This window comes from Aethalodelphis obliquidens, unplaced genomic scaffold (assembly GCF_003676395.1).
Source record: "Aethalodelphis obliquidens isolate GAN/ISIS:26980383/991018 unplaced genomic scaffold, ASM367639v1 scaffold19, whole genome shotgun sequence".
Taxonomy (NCBI): Eukaryota; Metazoa; Chordata; class Mammalia; order Artiodactyla; family Delphinidae; genus Aethalodelphis; species Aethalodelphis obliquidens.
The window spans coordinates 10,019,532-10,037,297 of NW_020837963.1; the positions used below are offsets into that span (position 1 = coordinate 10,019,532).

The following is a 17,766-nucleotide window of genomic DNA, read 5'->3' on the forward strand; positions in this document are numbered from 1 at the left end:
TTGGTCACGTCCTTGATCACATCACATCTGATTTTGAAAGAACTCAGAGTTAAGAAGTGCATAAACCCTTCGTACAGAAAGAAAACATGTTTGCTCTGTTTCTCAAAATGTACTTAGATTTGCTTACAACCACTCCCTCCTTTCTTTGGCATCAGATTACCTTAAGTATGTTTTGATTTTTAAAACTCATTTCTCAATGCTATGCCAGTTTTAGTAATTAGATATCAAGGAATTTAACTGGTAATGAAGTTAACGCTTGTGAGTTTCAACAGAAAAAAAGATGTTAATACTTTGGAGGCCGGGTAGTAATTAGCAAAGTATTACAATCTGGTTCATTAAGCAACTCTGCCCAGAAAAATGCCTCTCTTTGTGGCAAAGGGTCTGACCTGCACCTGTTAACTCTGTAAGCCAGTAGACACTGGAAAATGTAAAATGTTCTAGAAAAACAGACATGGACTTCCAGTAACATCTGAAGCGCACCTGTGTACCTAACTCATGCCCATGGGAAGAAAATGCCTTATTTTTATAGAACCAACAAAAGTACTCGTTACAGGCAAGGGGAAAAAAATTACCCATGCTACACAACAACTTATAATTCTGCTGAAAGCAGCGCAATTGTCATGATATCCAGAGGCACACTGCAAATGTATGAACTATTTGCTACTACCTCCATTTCAAACCTAAGTCCCAGGGATCACAGTTGAATGTGAACCAGGAATCCTAAGGAGGGGCTATGTATTGTTGCTCCTTAACAGAAAGAATTCCAATCAGTCTGTGAATAGAATCATTTATTTGTCTTTACAGTGATGATGGAAGAATGTACAGGTGTCCTCTTTCAATAAAGTATAAAAATCTGTTTATATACAGTGAAGTCACGATAAGCTTTCATTGGGAAATTTATTTGGTAACTCCTGATCCGTTCATATTAAAATTGCGGGGGAGACGAATATTTCACGTTAAGTGCTACATTTCCAGTAGATTGCACCTGGCATGAAAAGCTCAGCTTCATCTTCAGGGTCCTGCTTGACAGATATTACAAAAGGCTAATTTTAAGTCCTGGGACTCAAAATAAACATCATTTTTGAATAATAGATATATACATCAAAAATACATCTAAAAAGGCATTGGTTAGTGCTATTAAAAAGCTCTATGTGCTTGGGTGCATTTTTTTCTTACAGGCGAAACCCAGTGGAAACGTTTTTGTTCAATTCTAGGAATTTTCTCTTGGGGAAAGTCGGTCGAAAGTTACCTGTAAGAAAAAACAAACAAACTTAAGTAATTCAGTGATTTCTCAGGTAAGGTCAGCAAAACTTGGAAAAGCAGTTAGAGGCCAAATTTCACTTAGAACAGGATTTTTAGAGCCTGATAGCATTTAATTACAGCACTTTGTACATAAAAAGTGCTCAACATTTCCCTTCATTGTTACAAGTGTTTTATTTTGAAAATAATCCTTAATACTCACTTCATTTTCAAATAAATCATATGTATCCCTTTGTATGCTTATGAAAATATTTTCTATCATTAATTAAATCAGCATAAAAAGAGAAATCACAGGGCATACAAATGAAGAAAACATAACAGACGTAGCCAAATCCAAACATACCTTTTTAGGAAAATTTCTAACAATGATTTATTTTATTTCACAATAATTTATTTTACTTCTCAGAATTTACAGATGATAGAAATGTACTGAAGTTTTATTACTGCTTAACTTGGGTGAAATGGTACTGTGCAACTGCCAATTCAACTGCTTATGTATGTGATACTCTAGCTCATTTATAGCTAAACGTTTTAACACTTTTGTTCTTATAGTTTTCTTCTTCTTGCAGTCACTCCTAAAATGTTTGATAAGCTGGGCACTCCTCTTGAGTGTAAAATCTTAAGTGACACAGCAAACCTCAACCTGCTATTGACAGTGTGTGTGTACACACACACACGCACACACGGGCACACGCACGCACGCACGCCTGCTCGCCCCGACCAATAACAGCCTCAGCTCCGTCCTCCCTGACGGGCTCATGTGTTCCGGCAATCTCTGGAGCAGATTCTGGCGGGAGGAACACACGCAGAGGTGGGCTGAAACCACAACTGAGCCCCAGGGGCTGTGTGACTAAGGAAGCAGAGCTGAAATCTCTCCTTGCGACTGCACGAAACTTGGAGTTACACCTCCGCTGACAGCTTCCTAAACTCTGCGCCTGCCAAATATATATATACATACAAATTAAGGTCCATTTTGCTAATAAGGACCGTCAGAAAGAGCATCCACGTCATAATGCGGTGAACAGACCTAAATAGAACCGCATGTTACAGGTTCCATCTCTTGGCAGCCATGTGAACTTGACCATGTCCCACCTTTAGTCAAGCTAAGTCCTACCTACTCCACAGGTTATTATGAACACCTAATTAAGTCATGTGGCAGTGCTCTGGTTTATTAAACACTTTAGGTGTACGTGGGGGGCTAAATTAGTGATTTAGGTAAATTTAATTTTGATAATTAAGAAGTACATCTAAATCTTCCATAACCTACAAGTCTAATGGCCTGGTCTAATAATACCATTCTCAAGTTTAGAATATGATACACGTAATGCAGATCTCCCCCTAGCACCATGCCAAAGTGATGGCTACTCTTAAAACTTTAATCCCTCAACTTTAATTAGTTTATTCGTGCATTAACCACAGGCTCGCTTACATAGATTAGGGTGCTGCCCTGACGTCAACCTGCAAAGTAATCTGCAAAGTGAGTGAGGGTCCCGTAAAACCTCAACTACATGACCCTTGATTATTCTAAATTGTTTTCAGGAAAAAAGTCTGAAAAACAACAAAAAGCTCTGGAGAAGAAGAGGGCTTTCCCAGAGTCGGTTCTGATGTGGTGCAGGCGCAATGGTCCAGATTCCCACACTGCACTGAAGTCTCTGGAGAAAAGAAACACGCTGCAGACTTGCCTCTGAGAGACTTTACACACATTAAGTATGCTCATCAAAGTCCATAAAACACATCCTGATCGGAGTGGAAAACAAGATGCAGGGTCAACACGGCATCTTCCTGTCCTCAATATGGAAAACAAAACAAAACCACTTAAAATAGCACTGAACTCGATGTAAAAGGTTCTGCGTGGTCAGGAAACTGTGTGACCGAAATGTTGCTGCTGTCCCTGACTATGTAAATGGAAGACACTGTGATTATTACCTGATCTGTGTCACTGTGGCATGGGCCACTCCCTGAATTAAGACAAAGCACTGATGGGAAGGAAAGACTGTGTAAACAATGAATTCATCCCCCCTGCATGCAACACCCTCAGTATGACCCTCTAAACAGGACCCCTCCCCATCCATCCAGTGGCTCCGATAAAACACCTGGAGTCATTCGTCCCACTCTCTCACCCTCACTAACGGTCAGTCACCCAGTCAAGTCGATTCTACCTCCAAACACATCTCAAATTGGCCTTTTCCTCTTTTTCTCCACGTCCGCTGCCGAGACCCTCGTGAAGCCACCATCACCTCTTGCGGGACCACGGCAGCCTCCTAACTGGTCTCCCTGCTTCTAAGCTTTCCTTAGAAAGGACATCCTTTTTCACGCAGCAGCCGTAGGGACCTTATAAATAAGCGCATCTAATCGCTTTACGCAGCCTTCAGTGGGTTCCCAGTGGTTTCAATGACGAAGCTCAGAATCCTTAACAAGAATCCACAAGGCTCACCAGGATTTGATTCGTCTCCACACTTTCTAACCCTCCCCAGAATTCCTACATGCCAACCACAGTGACCTCTCCTTTGCTCCTTAAAGGAACTGAGCTGTCCCTGCTATTTCTTTGGATGAGAACCGTTTCCCCCTAACTTCTCCTGCTCACTCCTACCTGCCTTTCAGGCTCACCGTAAATGCCACATCCCCAAATTCTTTTTGGCCCTCACATCACATTAGCTCCCCCGCCAGCGGCTCTCCCAGCACCTTCATTTTCCCTTTATCGCACTGATCACAGCTGGTGATCATACAGCTATGTGAGCATCTGTTTCATACAACTGTATGGTAAGCTCTGTGAGCGCGGGGGTGTCCCCAGGACCCAGCACTGAATGCAGGACCGACTATGAGGACGAGGTGTGAGGGGCAGAGACGGGCTCGAAGGGCGCCACGGGGTGAGACTCCCACTCGCTCCGCTCGCTCTGCTTCTCGGCCCATCCCTTTCTCCTTCCCTCCCAACGCCACTACCCACCGCTCAGTTTTGCCTTCAGAGGATGCAAATAAATAATTGGCTTGGGGGTGGCAGAAAGACATGGCCCCCAAAACGAAGCAGGATAGAAGTTGGGAAGCAAGATGCCACATAAACCCTTGGAGACGGGAGTGTAATCATCTGAAGAGAATATGTACCCGATGGAACAGAGACTGTGAGACTCCTACGTGAGTTCAGGACCGGTTCATAATTTGTACTTTTTAAGGTAAATTATTTATCCTACTTTAAAATGTCCTTCTCATTCTCCCTGCACCAAGTCTGTGCTAGAGAGAACAGAAATGGAGGGAAAAAAGGAGGGATTTTGGCCAACTTTGTGACCATAATTTTACAGAGGGGACAATAGACCCCAGAGAGCTACTGTGGTAGAGGTGATGGCGCCTTCATCTCCTGCAGCTGCTTCTCCCTCCCTGGCAGAGTCCTTTCCTCCTCCTTCTGCTTTTCTCTAGTGACACCTTGGAGACCAGATCCCTTGCAAGTGGCTGCAGGGGTGTGAACATCTTCACATAATGAGAACAAAAGGATGCCACGCTTATATGGTCCTTCAATATAGAGGGGCCAAACAACAGCACATGCACAGGATTTGCAGACGAGAAGGCTTTGTGGGCACTGCTGAATCAGGCGACAAGGGCAAAAGCGAGGAAATAAAAGACCTTAAGTTCCACGTCTCTCCGGTGTTGCTTTACCTGATGCTAATCTTAGGCTTCATCTCCACTGTCCATTTCAATGCCCATCTCCTCCGTATCAGCAGCTCGTGACAAGATGTCTGCCATCAGTGCTTCTTCCAATTTCTTACGCACTTGTTGTACTCGCTCTTCCTGTTTCCTTTTTAAAAACAGAGTAAAAAGATACTAATAATTTGGCCAGTACTGGAACAATGAAGCTGCCGAAATGGTTTATCTTTACTTCAAAGTCATGAAAATTCCTGAGAAACATACATTTCCTTCTCCTTAGACTTTGCAAAAGTTGCTTATACCCTCACAAAACCAAGTCACATGGGGAATGAACTCTGTCAAAAAGAGGGACATTCAGACAGGCAGATAGCCCTCATCTCACAGAGAATTCTGGCAGGAGTAGATTTATTTCAGTGACCTTTTCTACAACTTCACAAACTTCAAATATGTGAAGATTCAGGGTTATTCCTATAAAGGATAATTAGAAATAATTTAAAAGCAGGGAAGGAATACAGAAAATAAAGAAGGAGAAGAGATTTGCTCAGTGAAGCACTGAGAAAGACAGAGGAGGTGGAGGCATGATGAGCTGGGATCTCGCTGCCACTCTCTGCTGTGTCAGGGGAAAGGTAGTTGGAGTTCTCCCTGGGTTCCCCGGCCTGCTGGGAGCAGGCCATCAGGAAGGAACCAAGACCACGTGATCCTGTACACCAAGGACAGGGAATGAAAAGACTCTGGAACTGAGACGAGCTGAGTAGGTTAAGAATATGCCACAAGTTTCCCTGTGTCTTGGGGACTCTAAAGGAACCTCAAAAGTGAGAGTGAATAACACCGAGTCATAAAAAAGTTCAGAACCATTAGGTGAAAAACGAAGCACAGGAAGAAAGGCTATTGGTATACAATTCATCTTAAAAAAGCAGGAAAAAACGGAGACTAGCTCCTTGACAGGGCAAGAGAGGGATTCCTGAAACAGTTCTAGCAAATGAAGATGGTAAATAGAAATTCGCCTCCAGAACCCAGTGGAGAGGCAATGGTTGAAGACACAAGGGAAGGGACAAGACTGGCTAAGTAAAAGACTTAGAACAAAGCAAGAAAGAGAGAGAGGCAAAGGCCCAGCTGGGAGGATAAGCCTTGATTAGAAAACAGGACGAGTCACCTCCTGAGACCAAAGGAAAGGTGGTTAGGATGGATACAGATGGGAGACGGAGCAGCCCGGGGACAAATAAGAGATGCAACAAGGAATACTGATGGCTCTACTGAAAGAAGTGATTTTCTCCATCAACAGTTGAGGAAGACAAATTGTAACAATGCCCCAAACCTGGGAAAGCAGAAGGGTAGAGGAGCAATGTTCCAGAAGACTCCACTAAGATGCCCTGAGTATTCACCCCTTGGGCACTCAACCAGTTGTAAAGTCGTGTTTACTGTAGTCTAGTCCCCATGTCTCTTTATCTCATGAGACCATGTCCAAGGTAGTAAGATTAACATATACTGTGTAAACACAGAAACTTTAGACGTCATCTTTACTAAACTCTAAAAATAGCATGAAGAGATAAAAGGTCTGGACTTATACATTTTAAATGAATTTTCAAAAAGAGGGGATCTGTCACTGAATTAATCGAGCTCTGTAGCCTCGATCATATTAACAGAAACTGAAGTTCAACCGATTTTCATACAGTGGAGCAGAGTCATAAAGAACACAATGTTTAGTTCTTATACAGTTAGCCCTGCCACCGGCTCAGTGACTCCAGCTTTATGATAAATGGCTTATCAGTCTCATGGCAGTCTCTCATGCCTAGTAACAGAGTATGAGAGTCTACACAACTGCCCTAAAGTCACCCCATCAGGAAGACAAAGAAAATGGAAGGAATGGTGCTTTTGGCTCGAGAAGTATATCTGAAACTCTTGACATTGGCCACTGTTTCTCTTTTGTCTTGAGCACTGCTCCCCTCATTTATGAAAACTGAAATTAAAGCATCTGCTGGATGTGGTAGGCAGAATTCTAACACAGTCCCCAAGATGTCCCCACCTGCCCCTGCTTACGTTCCTAGTAAAATTCTCTCCCCTAAGGGCAGGCAGAACTTACGAATATGACTGAGCTATCATTCTATGATTAGGTTACTAATAACTGACCTTGAGTTAATCAAAAGGGATTATCATAGAGGGCCTGATCTAATAAGGAGAGGCTTTAAAAGGGGCTGGGCCCTTCCAGAAAGAAGCAGGAGAGGGGATATTAAGGGAGCCATGGGGCAAGGAAATGCTGGCAGTCTTTAACTGCTGTGAACGGCCTCATCCCACAGCCAACAAGAGAACAGGGGCCTCATTCTTACAACTACAAAGAAATGAATTCTGCAACAAACTTAGGAGGAGTCCAAGCTCCAGAAGGCCTGCAGTTCTACCGACGCTTGGATTTCAGCTTTGTAAGACCCCGGGAAGGGAATCCAGTCATGCCTGTCCCAGACTTCTGACCGACTGAACTGAGAGCTATAAATAGGTATTGTTTTAAGCTGTGAGGTTTGTGAGAACTTGTTACTCAGTATTAGAAAACAAATACACCCGTGGGTGAAAACAGTATCAAGACTGATGAAAATATATATGCTTAACGTTGAGATTCTTAGTTGAAGGTTTAATACAGACAGATTATTGGCTACCCAATTGGAGAAAGGGTAACAATTCCATTTGCAGTCATGTATTTTGAACCTGTACTAATTCAACAAGAAATGTTTGCTTAATAATTTCTGTTATGACAATGAAATCAAATGGACAATTTGCTAGACAAGTTTACCCTAAAAGGAAAGCATCCAGATTTGGCTTTGAGACAGCTTCCTCCACTGTCAAAAGATCTGCTGTTGAAGCCGTCAGCATTCCCAAGACATCACTCAGAGAACCTCAGTCAACCCCCATAATGACCCGGAGGAATCCCTGCTGATTAACTGGGCACTCATTCCAAGACAGATAGGAACTTGTCTCCTGAGTAATTTCCTTCCTCAAAGGTAAGAATTGTCCAAAGAGCAAGTTGATTCCCTTCCTTGATTTTACATTTTGTTTTTCTTAAAAAATAACACTGATCGTAAATTCTATGTAATAAAGGCATCTGAATGCAACTTTGAACCATTCTACATCTTTGCAAAAGGAACCACTTTAAAACCCAGGAAAGGCTTTCCAATTATAAACCTAGCTAGACTCAGGCATTTAAAAACATTCTCATGCCAACTTTCATGGATTTACAAAAAAAATACAAATATAATACATATTTTTTAATTCAAAAGTGCCTTCTGCCAGTTTGGTCTAGGAATAATACTCCAGTAAAGCTTTCTGGTTTATATTCAGAGGATAGAAATAGTGAAGTGTACACACTGCCCTATATTTAAAGAAAATACAGTGTACTACACAATCATTCTTGAGTAATAATACTGAAGTTCATAAATCCCATATAAGAATTTCTTTGTGGTCTTAAATATCTGGAATAGTTTTGTTTCTCTTGAGCAATGGTTTGCTTATACTCCTTGGGCATTATCAATCTGAGCTATATGTCCTCCTTGCAAAATTTGCTGCTAAAAACCTAATTTGTGGCCCAGCCTCAGAAAGAGTAAAAGATGTTAAAAGATGCACCTTGTGTCCGCTCCTCATTTGCTTTGTCTTTCTTCTCATTTGCTTCTTATCTGGCTTCACTGTGTGTGTGTGTGTGTGTGTGTGTGTGTGTGTGTGTGTGTGTGTGTCTTTGGAGTCACCTTAAATTTTTACTTGAAACAGGTTTAAGTAGAGATAAATAAATCTCTAAATTGAGCTTAAGTGAGGTAAATATAATCAAGATGAGTAAACTGAATTTTGAAAACAAAACTGAACTTAAAGTAGCTCGGCAATGAACTGCTACTGCAGACAAACCCATGCAGTCAGCAATCACAAAGGGCATAACTGAATGAAGGGGTTCTTAGAGCAGAAAGGCAGAACCCCAGATTTCATAAGACACTGCAAAAATGATGTGGACAGAGTACAACTGATCTGTCCTTTGGACATCATCGTGATGATATGCCTTATACACAGCACTGCTACCTTTTTCAAGCATGTGTTTGTTTTAAATGTTCTCTATCACCTTTCATTAGTTTCACAAAAGCTCCTTCTGATTGATTCATCACTTACTAGATGTGCCACGGAACCTAACAGGCAGTATAAAATGTAACAAGGGTAAAAGGCAAGCTTTTGAAGCCATGTTAAGCTGCCTTACCTAATGTCTTCATCTGTGACAATGAAAGCCTTGCAGAGGGGTTGAGACGTGTTAAGCCAAACAGCGGGGTTCTTTTCCACAGCAGCGGAGACCTGCCCTGTGATCGGTGCAGAGCTTGTGTGCAAAGCACTGGCAACAGCAGATAAAAGGGTCTCATCATTACTACCTGGACCAACTCCTGCGATTAGAAACATATATGAGTGAAAGGAAATTTCTAGATGTGCTGAGCAAACCTTATGTAACCTAAAACAACTGATATCTTTATATTCATTTGGGATCAGCTATTTAAAACTGACACAAGCCAAAGCAGCGAAGGATAATGGCATATCTATTTAGTTATTATACACCAAAGAATTAACATTAAAGAAACAGTAACAAAATACCTGAGTATTATAATAACACTTTAACATAACTTAAAAATACATTTTCCAAAGTATTAAACTTTTTAAAAGTTGGCTACATTTCCACAAGCAAGTTCAATTATTTTAATATCTAAGTCCCTTCTAAGGTCATATTACACTCCAGTATCCCTATTAACGTGTCCCTAGGATCCTGGAATAGTTTCCCCTATAGCTGTTTAACATTCATTTCTAGCCATATCTCAAAACTTATCTTTCTTGTGCAGGGATTTCAAAGGAAAAGCCAATGCAAGTACGCTGTACCTGCACCTTTAACAGCTTTTTCAAATACCTAACAAAATATCCAAATTAACAGAATTAAAAACTGCACACCTTGACTACATGTAGGAGACTGGAACCATGGCTACATTTAAGTGCATTGCTTAAAGTCCTAAACTTGTTAAACCAGTTAAAGCAATAATTTCCAAGAGCATAGAGGGATGAGACAATATTCTAACCATGAATTATGAGGATTTTTGAGCAATCCACAATGTATCAAGTTTTAGAAGCCAAAGTTCCAATACTTGAAAAATAATGCTTCTCTAGAAGTTGGAATTAACATATGATATGACAAGCACACCAGCAGCTGAGCTCTCCACCCCAGATCCCACTCACTCCTGTCACTGGACCAACGGGCACCTGCTCCCACTGCTACTTGCAGCAGCAGTTTGTGGAGGGAGAGGCAGAAGGAGAGCTGTTGGCTGCTCTTTTGATAAGAGGAGGACAGAAAGAGCATGTGCTGGGGCCAGATGCTGCTTTGAGCAGGAAGCTTGGGACATCCTATCATTCAGCTACATTTGGTTCTAAAAGCAGAACATGCGTTAATTTACATGATGAACCTAACTAACCTAAAGCCAAAATGTACACGCAGAAAAAAATCTTAAGTAAGACACTGCCCTGACGCATCCCTGCAACATACAAGCTTTTCAGGTACATTTCCTCTGGGTTTACTAAAACCCAAGAGGTACCTCATCCAGCAAGGCATACAGTCCCCAAAGCAAAGACTTGTCTCAATCATGTCTGACTCCACTGCATCTAACACAGAGCCTGGCACATAGTAGGTACTTCTCAACTGAACTTGGATAATACCTTGAAGACCTTTAGGTAGTTCCATGGTTTTTATAATTTGTTCAGTTACATCTGATGCACTAAGTCCTTGTAGCCTCTTCTCCCAGAAAAGCTGTAAGGCAAAACATCACTGTTAATAGATACATTCTTGGGACAAGAAAGTAGCGCATCGATGCTGTTGAATAATGAAATTGAAATCATTTCAGTAGTTTCCTAATTTCCCCACTTTTTCCTTACAAAAAGCTAAATGATATTCCAAACATGACTTCAACACATCATAATTCTTTCAAGTTATATTACTCAAAAACTTTTGTTATTCTGTGCAACCTATTCACTTGTTACATACAATAGATATTTATGTGCTATGTACTATATATAGTCCTTTATAAGGTATCTTCCAAAGAGTATAACTTGAATTTTTTAAAGATTCATTTGGCATGAAAATTTAATGTTATAATTTACCAGGAAAGAAAAAAACTATATTATGTAATACCTCTTAATCCAATATTGTTTGGGAAATAACTCCTCCATCTACGTGATTTTTCCAAGACACTGAAGTTTAGCCCTTTAGCATACTTTAAGGGGAAAAGGCCATTTTTTAATGGAAACTTGCCTAAAATGTCTTACATACTTCCTTGCTTTTTAAACAGGATGTAACGTTCATGAGTGACTCTCTTCCTGTTGCACAAAGCCTGGGTCGCCTTAGCCACTCGGGGGCCCCAGGTCATCCTTCTGGCACCAGTGAGCACACTGAAGTCTCTTCACACCCTCTGGGGCTAGTGAGGTACGCAATTGCTTATTCAAACACTAAATGGTCCAGGACAGTTCTGTTTGATTTTATACCCTTCCTACACTTAGTTCTCTCTCCTATTACTTCTCACTAATATCATTCATCCATTCGACATGTATTTATTGAGCTCCTACTATGTGCTGTGCTTGTCCTGTGGATGCAACAGTAGATAAGATAGACAGTGTCTTTGTCCTTAAGCCTCATCTCTTTTCTAGTCTGCTTCATATTTACTACAGCCCAAAAAACAGATAAAGGAATTCCTCAGGATTCGATATACCTGTCTTTAACCCTGGATACCCAGGGCCTGTCATGTGGTAAATACTGAAAAAATATTTGTGTGAATGACTGAATGTGGGAGTAAATGGACTCAGAATCAGGATCTTGAGGGACACACAAACCCAAGTTGAGAGCCCAGCTATAGATGTATGACCCTGGACAAGTTCTATAACCTCCAGAGTTTCAGTTTCTTCTTCTGTAAAATGTGGCAGCAATGACTATCACATAAGATTACTGTGGAGATTAAATAAAGCAATATATGTAAACACCTGTCACAGAGTAGGAATAAGGTTCATTACATTTACTTTTAACAAATTTTGACCACTCTGAGGGCTCTTCAGGCTTATATTCTAACTTCAGGATATATGAAAAGTATCAAATAATCGCCTTCCAGACAAATGAAAAGATACAGTAAAATACTTCTATTTATGGCAGAACAATAATATGTTAGATTATATAATAACCACAATGCTAGCACCAAGAGTAACCTGCTTCACTGTCCTTTGAAGACCTCTTGTATATGGTTAACAGCTCCTTGTATCTCCACACAAATTACATCAGCAGCAGAATATATGGTCAACACATATGAGGACATGCATATATCAACCGTCATGAGAAAAATAGTTAGGTGAAGGTAATAATTAATGAATGTGATAAATGTCTCAAGAAAGTCTGCCTGCTTTTCCTCTTTGGGGAAATAACAATCATCTATGCTTTGAATATCACAACTACAGGAAAAAAACAAGAAAAACGAAAGTGCAGTTAATTCCTAATGAAAAAGCATACAGAGGGAGTCAGTGAATATGAGATTAGTAAGTGCTTTTATAATAAAATTATATATATATATATAATTTGTAAAAATAACACTGCCAAAAACCAAGTTTGAAAACCTTGTACAGAGATGATTACTAACAAATTACACCTAAAAATTCCAATTCTAGATAGCAAAAGTTAAATTGTTTACCCTCTATAATTTTTAATGTTTAAATTCCTATTTATTTGAAGGAAAAAAAATTTAGAAAGAAAAATTTTGCAGAATAAATCTTGGATTGAGAAACAAGTGTACAGCTCTAGATTACAAATCCTGGTACCACTACGCGTCGTCTGATAGCCCTCAACTAAATGCGAAGTTGAAACTGAAAGGTTGATGAGCTCTTTATAAATGAAATGCTTATGCCATGAAAATGGAGATACATGTATTTATGAATGTGTAAGTGTGTATGTGTGTATTTCTCCCTGCCCCTACCCACCCTGAGAAGTGGGGAGGTAGTGGGAAAGTTCAGAGCAGGAAAGGAGGCTAGTTTGAGAAAAGAAAATATTTAACTGGTCAGGGGTACCACTGCCCTCCTCTCCATCCTGTCCACCATGCGTTCAAAGCTAACAAGCTTGCCTAGGTTCCATGAGGACTGGAACTATCTTCATGAGCTAGATGTCTGTTTACACTTCAGTATGTCCCTAACTCACTTTCTCTACACCCATCTTCTCAGGTTCCTGCTTGTTTTGTTTTGGAGAGGGGGGATTCTTTGTACTTTAAAATATGTTTAAAATTTATACTGAGCAGGCATTATGCTAAGTGAAGTAGTCCAGTCTTTTACATATTGTATGATTGAATTTATATGACATCCTAAAAAAGAAAAAACTATAGGGATGGTTGCCAGGGATTAGGGGTGGAGGGAGGGTTTCACTGCAAGGGGTTAGCACAAGGGAATTCCTTGGGGTGCTGGAATTGTACTCTCTGTTTTTTTTTTTTATAAACATAAACTTTATCCCGCTAATAAAATTACCATTTTTTTTTTCCCAAGCCAATTGCTCAAGGAATGATCAACATGCACTATCTCCATTCTCCCAGGCCCAGTTCAACTTTATTACCCCACCCCCTATTCCATGAATTTCCATTAAATTTACTGTTAAAACTTAGTCAGCTCCTCTCACCAAGTTCAGTGGCCTTTTCTTGTTATCTCTGGTCACTTTATAGCCCTGAATGCTTTGGAGGGGTGCAGCGAAAGGGAGAGGTCTTCCTCTGCCTGAAATTAAAATTTCTGATCTACTCATTTATGTATTCCATGTGTTTACTAGGTGATTAACTGTGGTAATCTAGAGTTCTTTTTATTGAATTTCCAGTAGATATCTAAAGACGGAAATATCGAAAAGATGAATCTCCCTAAATTTGTAAGGAGTCCCCCACTAGGACAGCTGTCTTCTCCACCATACTTTCATGAACACTATTGCTTTCATAAATCCTAATCTACCCAATGAAAATCTGATTTCACCTGCCAAATCCAATAGTTTTCATGGCTTAACCTTGCTGCCTTGTGTGAGGTCAAATAATCAATGTAAGACTTTTAAGGATCTAATATTTGGAGAAACTCCCTAATGTGCTATCCCTCTCAGTTATTACATAACTAATCGCCACTAATCAGACCCTCCTCTGATATCATGTTTTCTTTGTCACCCTCCAGTATATAAGAGAACTGGATAGCTCCCATGTGTGCATCACTTTATATTGCCAACGATCTGGGCAATGCCCTATCCAACAGCCAGTTGATAGAGAAGCACAGGACGTGATTAAAAGTTGTCCCAAACGAAAAAGAGTGCCTAAAATGTCACTGACAGGGACAGTGCAGCTTTGGAGAAACCATCTTACTAGAAAGTGGAGTTCATCTCTACACCTTTGCTCCTCACATGAATGTAGGAAACACCTCTATGACATCAGTGGAAGCACGGCTGCAAGTACTTTATCTTAGAGTCCCAGAGGACAAGCATGATGATGTGTTATAACTAGGACTTTGGCAGACTCTTTCAACATGCCTTACAAATGATACCCAAAGATGAGGGTGAGGAAGAAATGGGGGTGTCAAACAATTGCTCATATCATACACAAACACACATCCCAATTCTGATGTGCTGGGATGTAAGGCTGATCATGTTTATTAGGACTGTCCTCCATCACCCTGAGCTTAATAATACGTACTCTGAAGGGATCTGTGCTCTTCGGAGGAAGTCAGAACAGAAGGTTTTATTGGAAAAAAGCAGTAGAGAATCCATCCAAATTACAGATACTCTTTTAGTGCCCATTATACACAAAGCACTTTGCTGGGCACCAGGGATAGTTATTAGGATAACTGGCAATCAGGCAATCACTGCCCTCTGGCTGCTTACTGTTTGGTGAAAAACTAGCGAAACTCTATGAGGTAGACTGTAATAATTGCAATAATGAAGATACAAAATTAACTTCCAATTTGGGAGAATCTGGAAGGACTTTTAGGAAGAGTTAGCATTCGAAAAATGTATAAGAATTCTATAGAAGAGGAAAGACTACTCCAACCAAGGAAATAGCTTAAGCAAAGGCAGGGGAGTGAGACAGAGAGTATGGGCCAGTATTTCTAAATGGTGTTTATACACAAGAATAACCAGGGTGGCTTATTTTATATGCATGTTCTAAGACCTCAGCCCCAGAGATTCTGTTCAGTAGGTCTGGGGTTAGAGAGCTGGCTTTTATTTTATTTTTTTAACCAGTGTCTTAGGTGATTCTGATGCAGGCCGGGGATCTCAGTTTGAAAAAGGCTGGTCTGGTCTGTGCTGAGAGAATGGCAGTACACACACAGGGCTGTGTACACTGATCACCGAGACCCCCGAGTTATTCCTGATTCTACCAGAAGATAAAAAACACATCAGGCTATCCTCTCCTCACAGAGAACAGGAGGAAGATATTTGCCTTTCTGTTTTTCACTGCAGGAGGACGTGTGTCGAAGTATATTTAAGAGTATACCAAATTATTTAGGTGTAAACAGAAAAAGGGCTTGCCCAAAGTTCTGTTTGTGCCCAGGCATATCCTCTTGGTGGAATAAGAGGAGGAGGATGACAACTCCCACTTACCCACTGAGCCCTTTCCTTCAGCCTGGCACTGTGCTCAGGGCTTTACATACAGTAATTCGGTCTTTCCTACAGCATTTTGAAGAAGACATCATTGGTCCCACCTACAGTAACTCACCAAAGGTGCACAACTAGTCAGCGGTGCAGCTGGAATTAAAACTCAGGTCAGTGTGATTAAACAGTCCTGGTCTTAACAGTAAAAGCTCTGCAAGAACACTTACATGCATGGCTCTGTGCTAATAGTAACAGGCCTGAGACCCTTGTAGTCATGAAATCAAAGGCAGATGAAAGATCAGTAACTGCTAAGAAAATTGTCAAGTTGCTCTTAATCCATTTACCAACTAAGTAATGCTGTGTAAATTGCCCACTGTAGGTGACTGGTGCCGACGCCTGCCTCCTCCTCATGTAGAATTAAGAGGCCTGGCCATGTAATGTATTTTGGCTAAAGCTGGCACAGGGTTTCAAGATGATATCAAGGGACATCCCTGGTGGTGCAGTGGCTAAGACTCTGCGCTCCCAATGCAGGGGGTCCGGGTTTGATCCCTGGTCAGGGAACTAGATTCCACATTGCATGCCACAACTAAGAGTTCTCATGCCACAACTAAGGAGCTGATGAGCCGCAACTAAGGAGCCCGCCTGCCGCAACTAAGACCCAGTGCATCCAAATAAATAAATATATATATATATTAAAAAAATTTTATTTATTTATTTTTGGCTGCGTTGGGTCTTTGTTGCTGCACATGGGATTTCTCTAGTTGCAGCGAGCGGGGGCTACTCTTCAATGTGGTGCACAGGCTTCTCATTGCAGTGGCTTCTCTTGTTGAGGAGCATGGGCTCTAGGCACGCAGGCTCAGTAGTTGTGGCTCGCGGGCTTCAGTACTTGTGGCTCACGAGCTCTAGAGCACAGGCTCAGTAGTTGTAGCGCACGAGCTTAGTTGCTCCACAGCATGTAGGATCTTCCCAGACCAGGCCTCGAACCCATGTCTCCTGCACTGGAGGACGGATTCCTAACCACTGTGCCACCAGGGAAGTCCCCAAAATAAATAAATATTTAAAAAAAAATATGTGGGGTAGCTCACATGATAAAAACCAAAGAATTGGTATAAAATATATTCTCTACAAATTACTTTCTTAGAATTAATCGCAAATATCCATGACATTGAACAACACATTTTTTATTTGGTGGATAAAAATTAAAGACAGAAACCCGCACTCCAAGAAAACTCCTTCAGATAAGTCACATTAACAATGGAGTGTTAGCTCCAGTGGATGTTTCATAGAACAGGAGAGATGGAGTGATTTATGAAGCTTATAGAATGGAAGACTTTTGAGTTTTTTTCTGTAAGAGTACTTTTTTAGGTTACTTATGCGAATACCTGTTTCTCATGAACACAAGGAAAAGCATCTAGATCAAATACACATTTTCATCCACCATTATATTTAATTTGAAAAGCACTGTGTAGTGTTTTAAAAGAATTCACTGATTAAAAGAAATTGACCTCCTATGTATACTCATGACCTCAACTTGAGAGTCAACTGGACAGTAGGAAGACTGAACTTCTGAGTAGCTGAGTGAACGGGACTGGCCTTCAGAGTCGGACGGACCCAGGTTCAAATCCATTCTTTGCCATTTACTAGCTTTATGAACTCAGACAAGTAACATAGCCCATTTCAGCTTCCTACCCTATGGAATGGGACAATAAAAACAATCTCAAATGGTTATGGACACTACATGAGGAGGTTTTATAAACGCTTGAAGATAACCCATAGAGAGCAAGTATCAGTTTACTACTTAGTTTTACCCAGGGCGTCTAGCACACTGTTCATCACACAATAGTACCTAGTAAGTAACTGGTCATCTTACTAAAATTAACAAATATAAACACAGCAAAAAGAGCTCGGAAAGGTGCGTATTTACGAAGGAAGACTGAGACATGCATTCCGGTCTGCCAGTCCCGCCCAGATTTTCAGCGGGGGGCCTTCTTGCTACTCTAAGTATCTTAAAACCCTTCCCCTTCCTTTTCTCATCCAAGCCGGTCTGTGCCCCTCCTGGGCCCAAGGTTGGCTGGGAGAACTCTGGTAAGCTACACAGTTTGCAAGGCCCAGTACAAAATGAAAATGTGAGGTTCTTGTTCCGAAAGTTATTAAGATTATTTCATGATGACAGCACAGCACTTGACCAGGCACGGGCCCTAGTAAGGAACTGCTCAGGTCACATGCCCAGGAAGCCAGAGGGATGGTAACTACTG

The 17,766-nt window shown here is 41.0% G+C and overlaps 1 protein-coding gene across 1 annotated transcript in view; it reads right to left on the reverse strand.

The window, feature by feature from the left end:
• Window positions 1-770: 770 nt before the first annotated feature.
• Window positions 771-17,766, reverse strand: part of MBD2 (methyl-CpG binding domain protein 2) — a 76,508-nt gene continuing 59,512 nt past the window's right edge. Inside the window, exons 4-7 of the mRNA XM_027118543.1 lie at window positions 10,600-10,690; window positions 9,113-9,290; window positions 4,906-5,044; window positions 771-1,249 (exon numbers count right to left, since the gene is read on the reverse strand). Of these exons, the coding sequence (XP_026974344.1) occupies window positions 4,918-5,044; window positions 9,113-9,290; window positions 10,600-10,690 (396 nt within the window). The 3' untranslated portion in view covers window positions 771-1,249; window positions 4,906-4,917. The remainder of the gene's footprint in view (window positions 1,250-4,905; window positions 5,045-9,112; window positions 9,291-10,599; window positions 10,691-17,766) is intronic.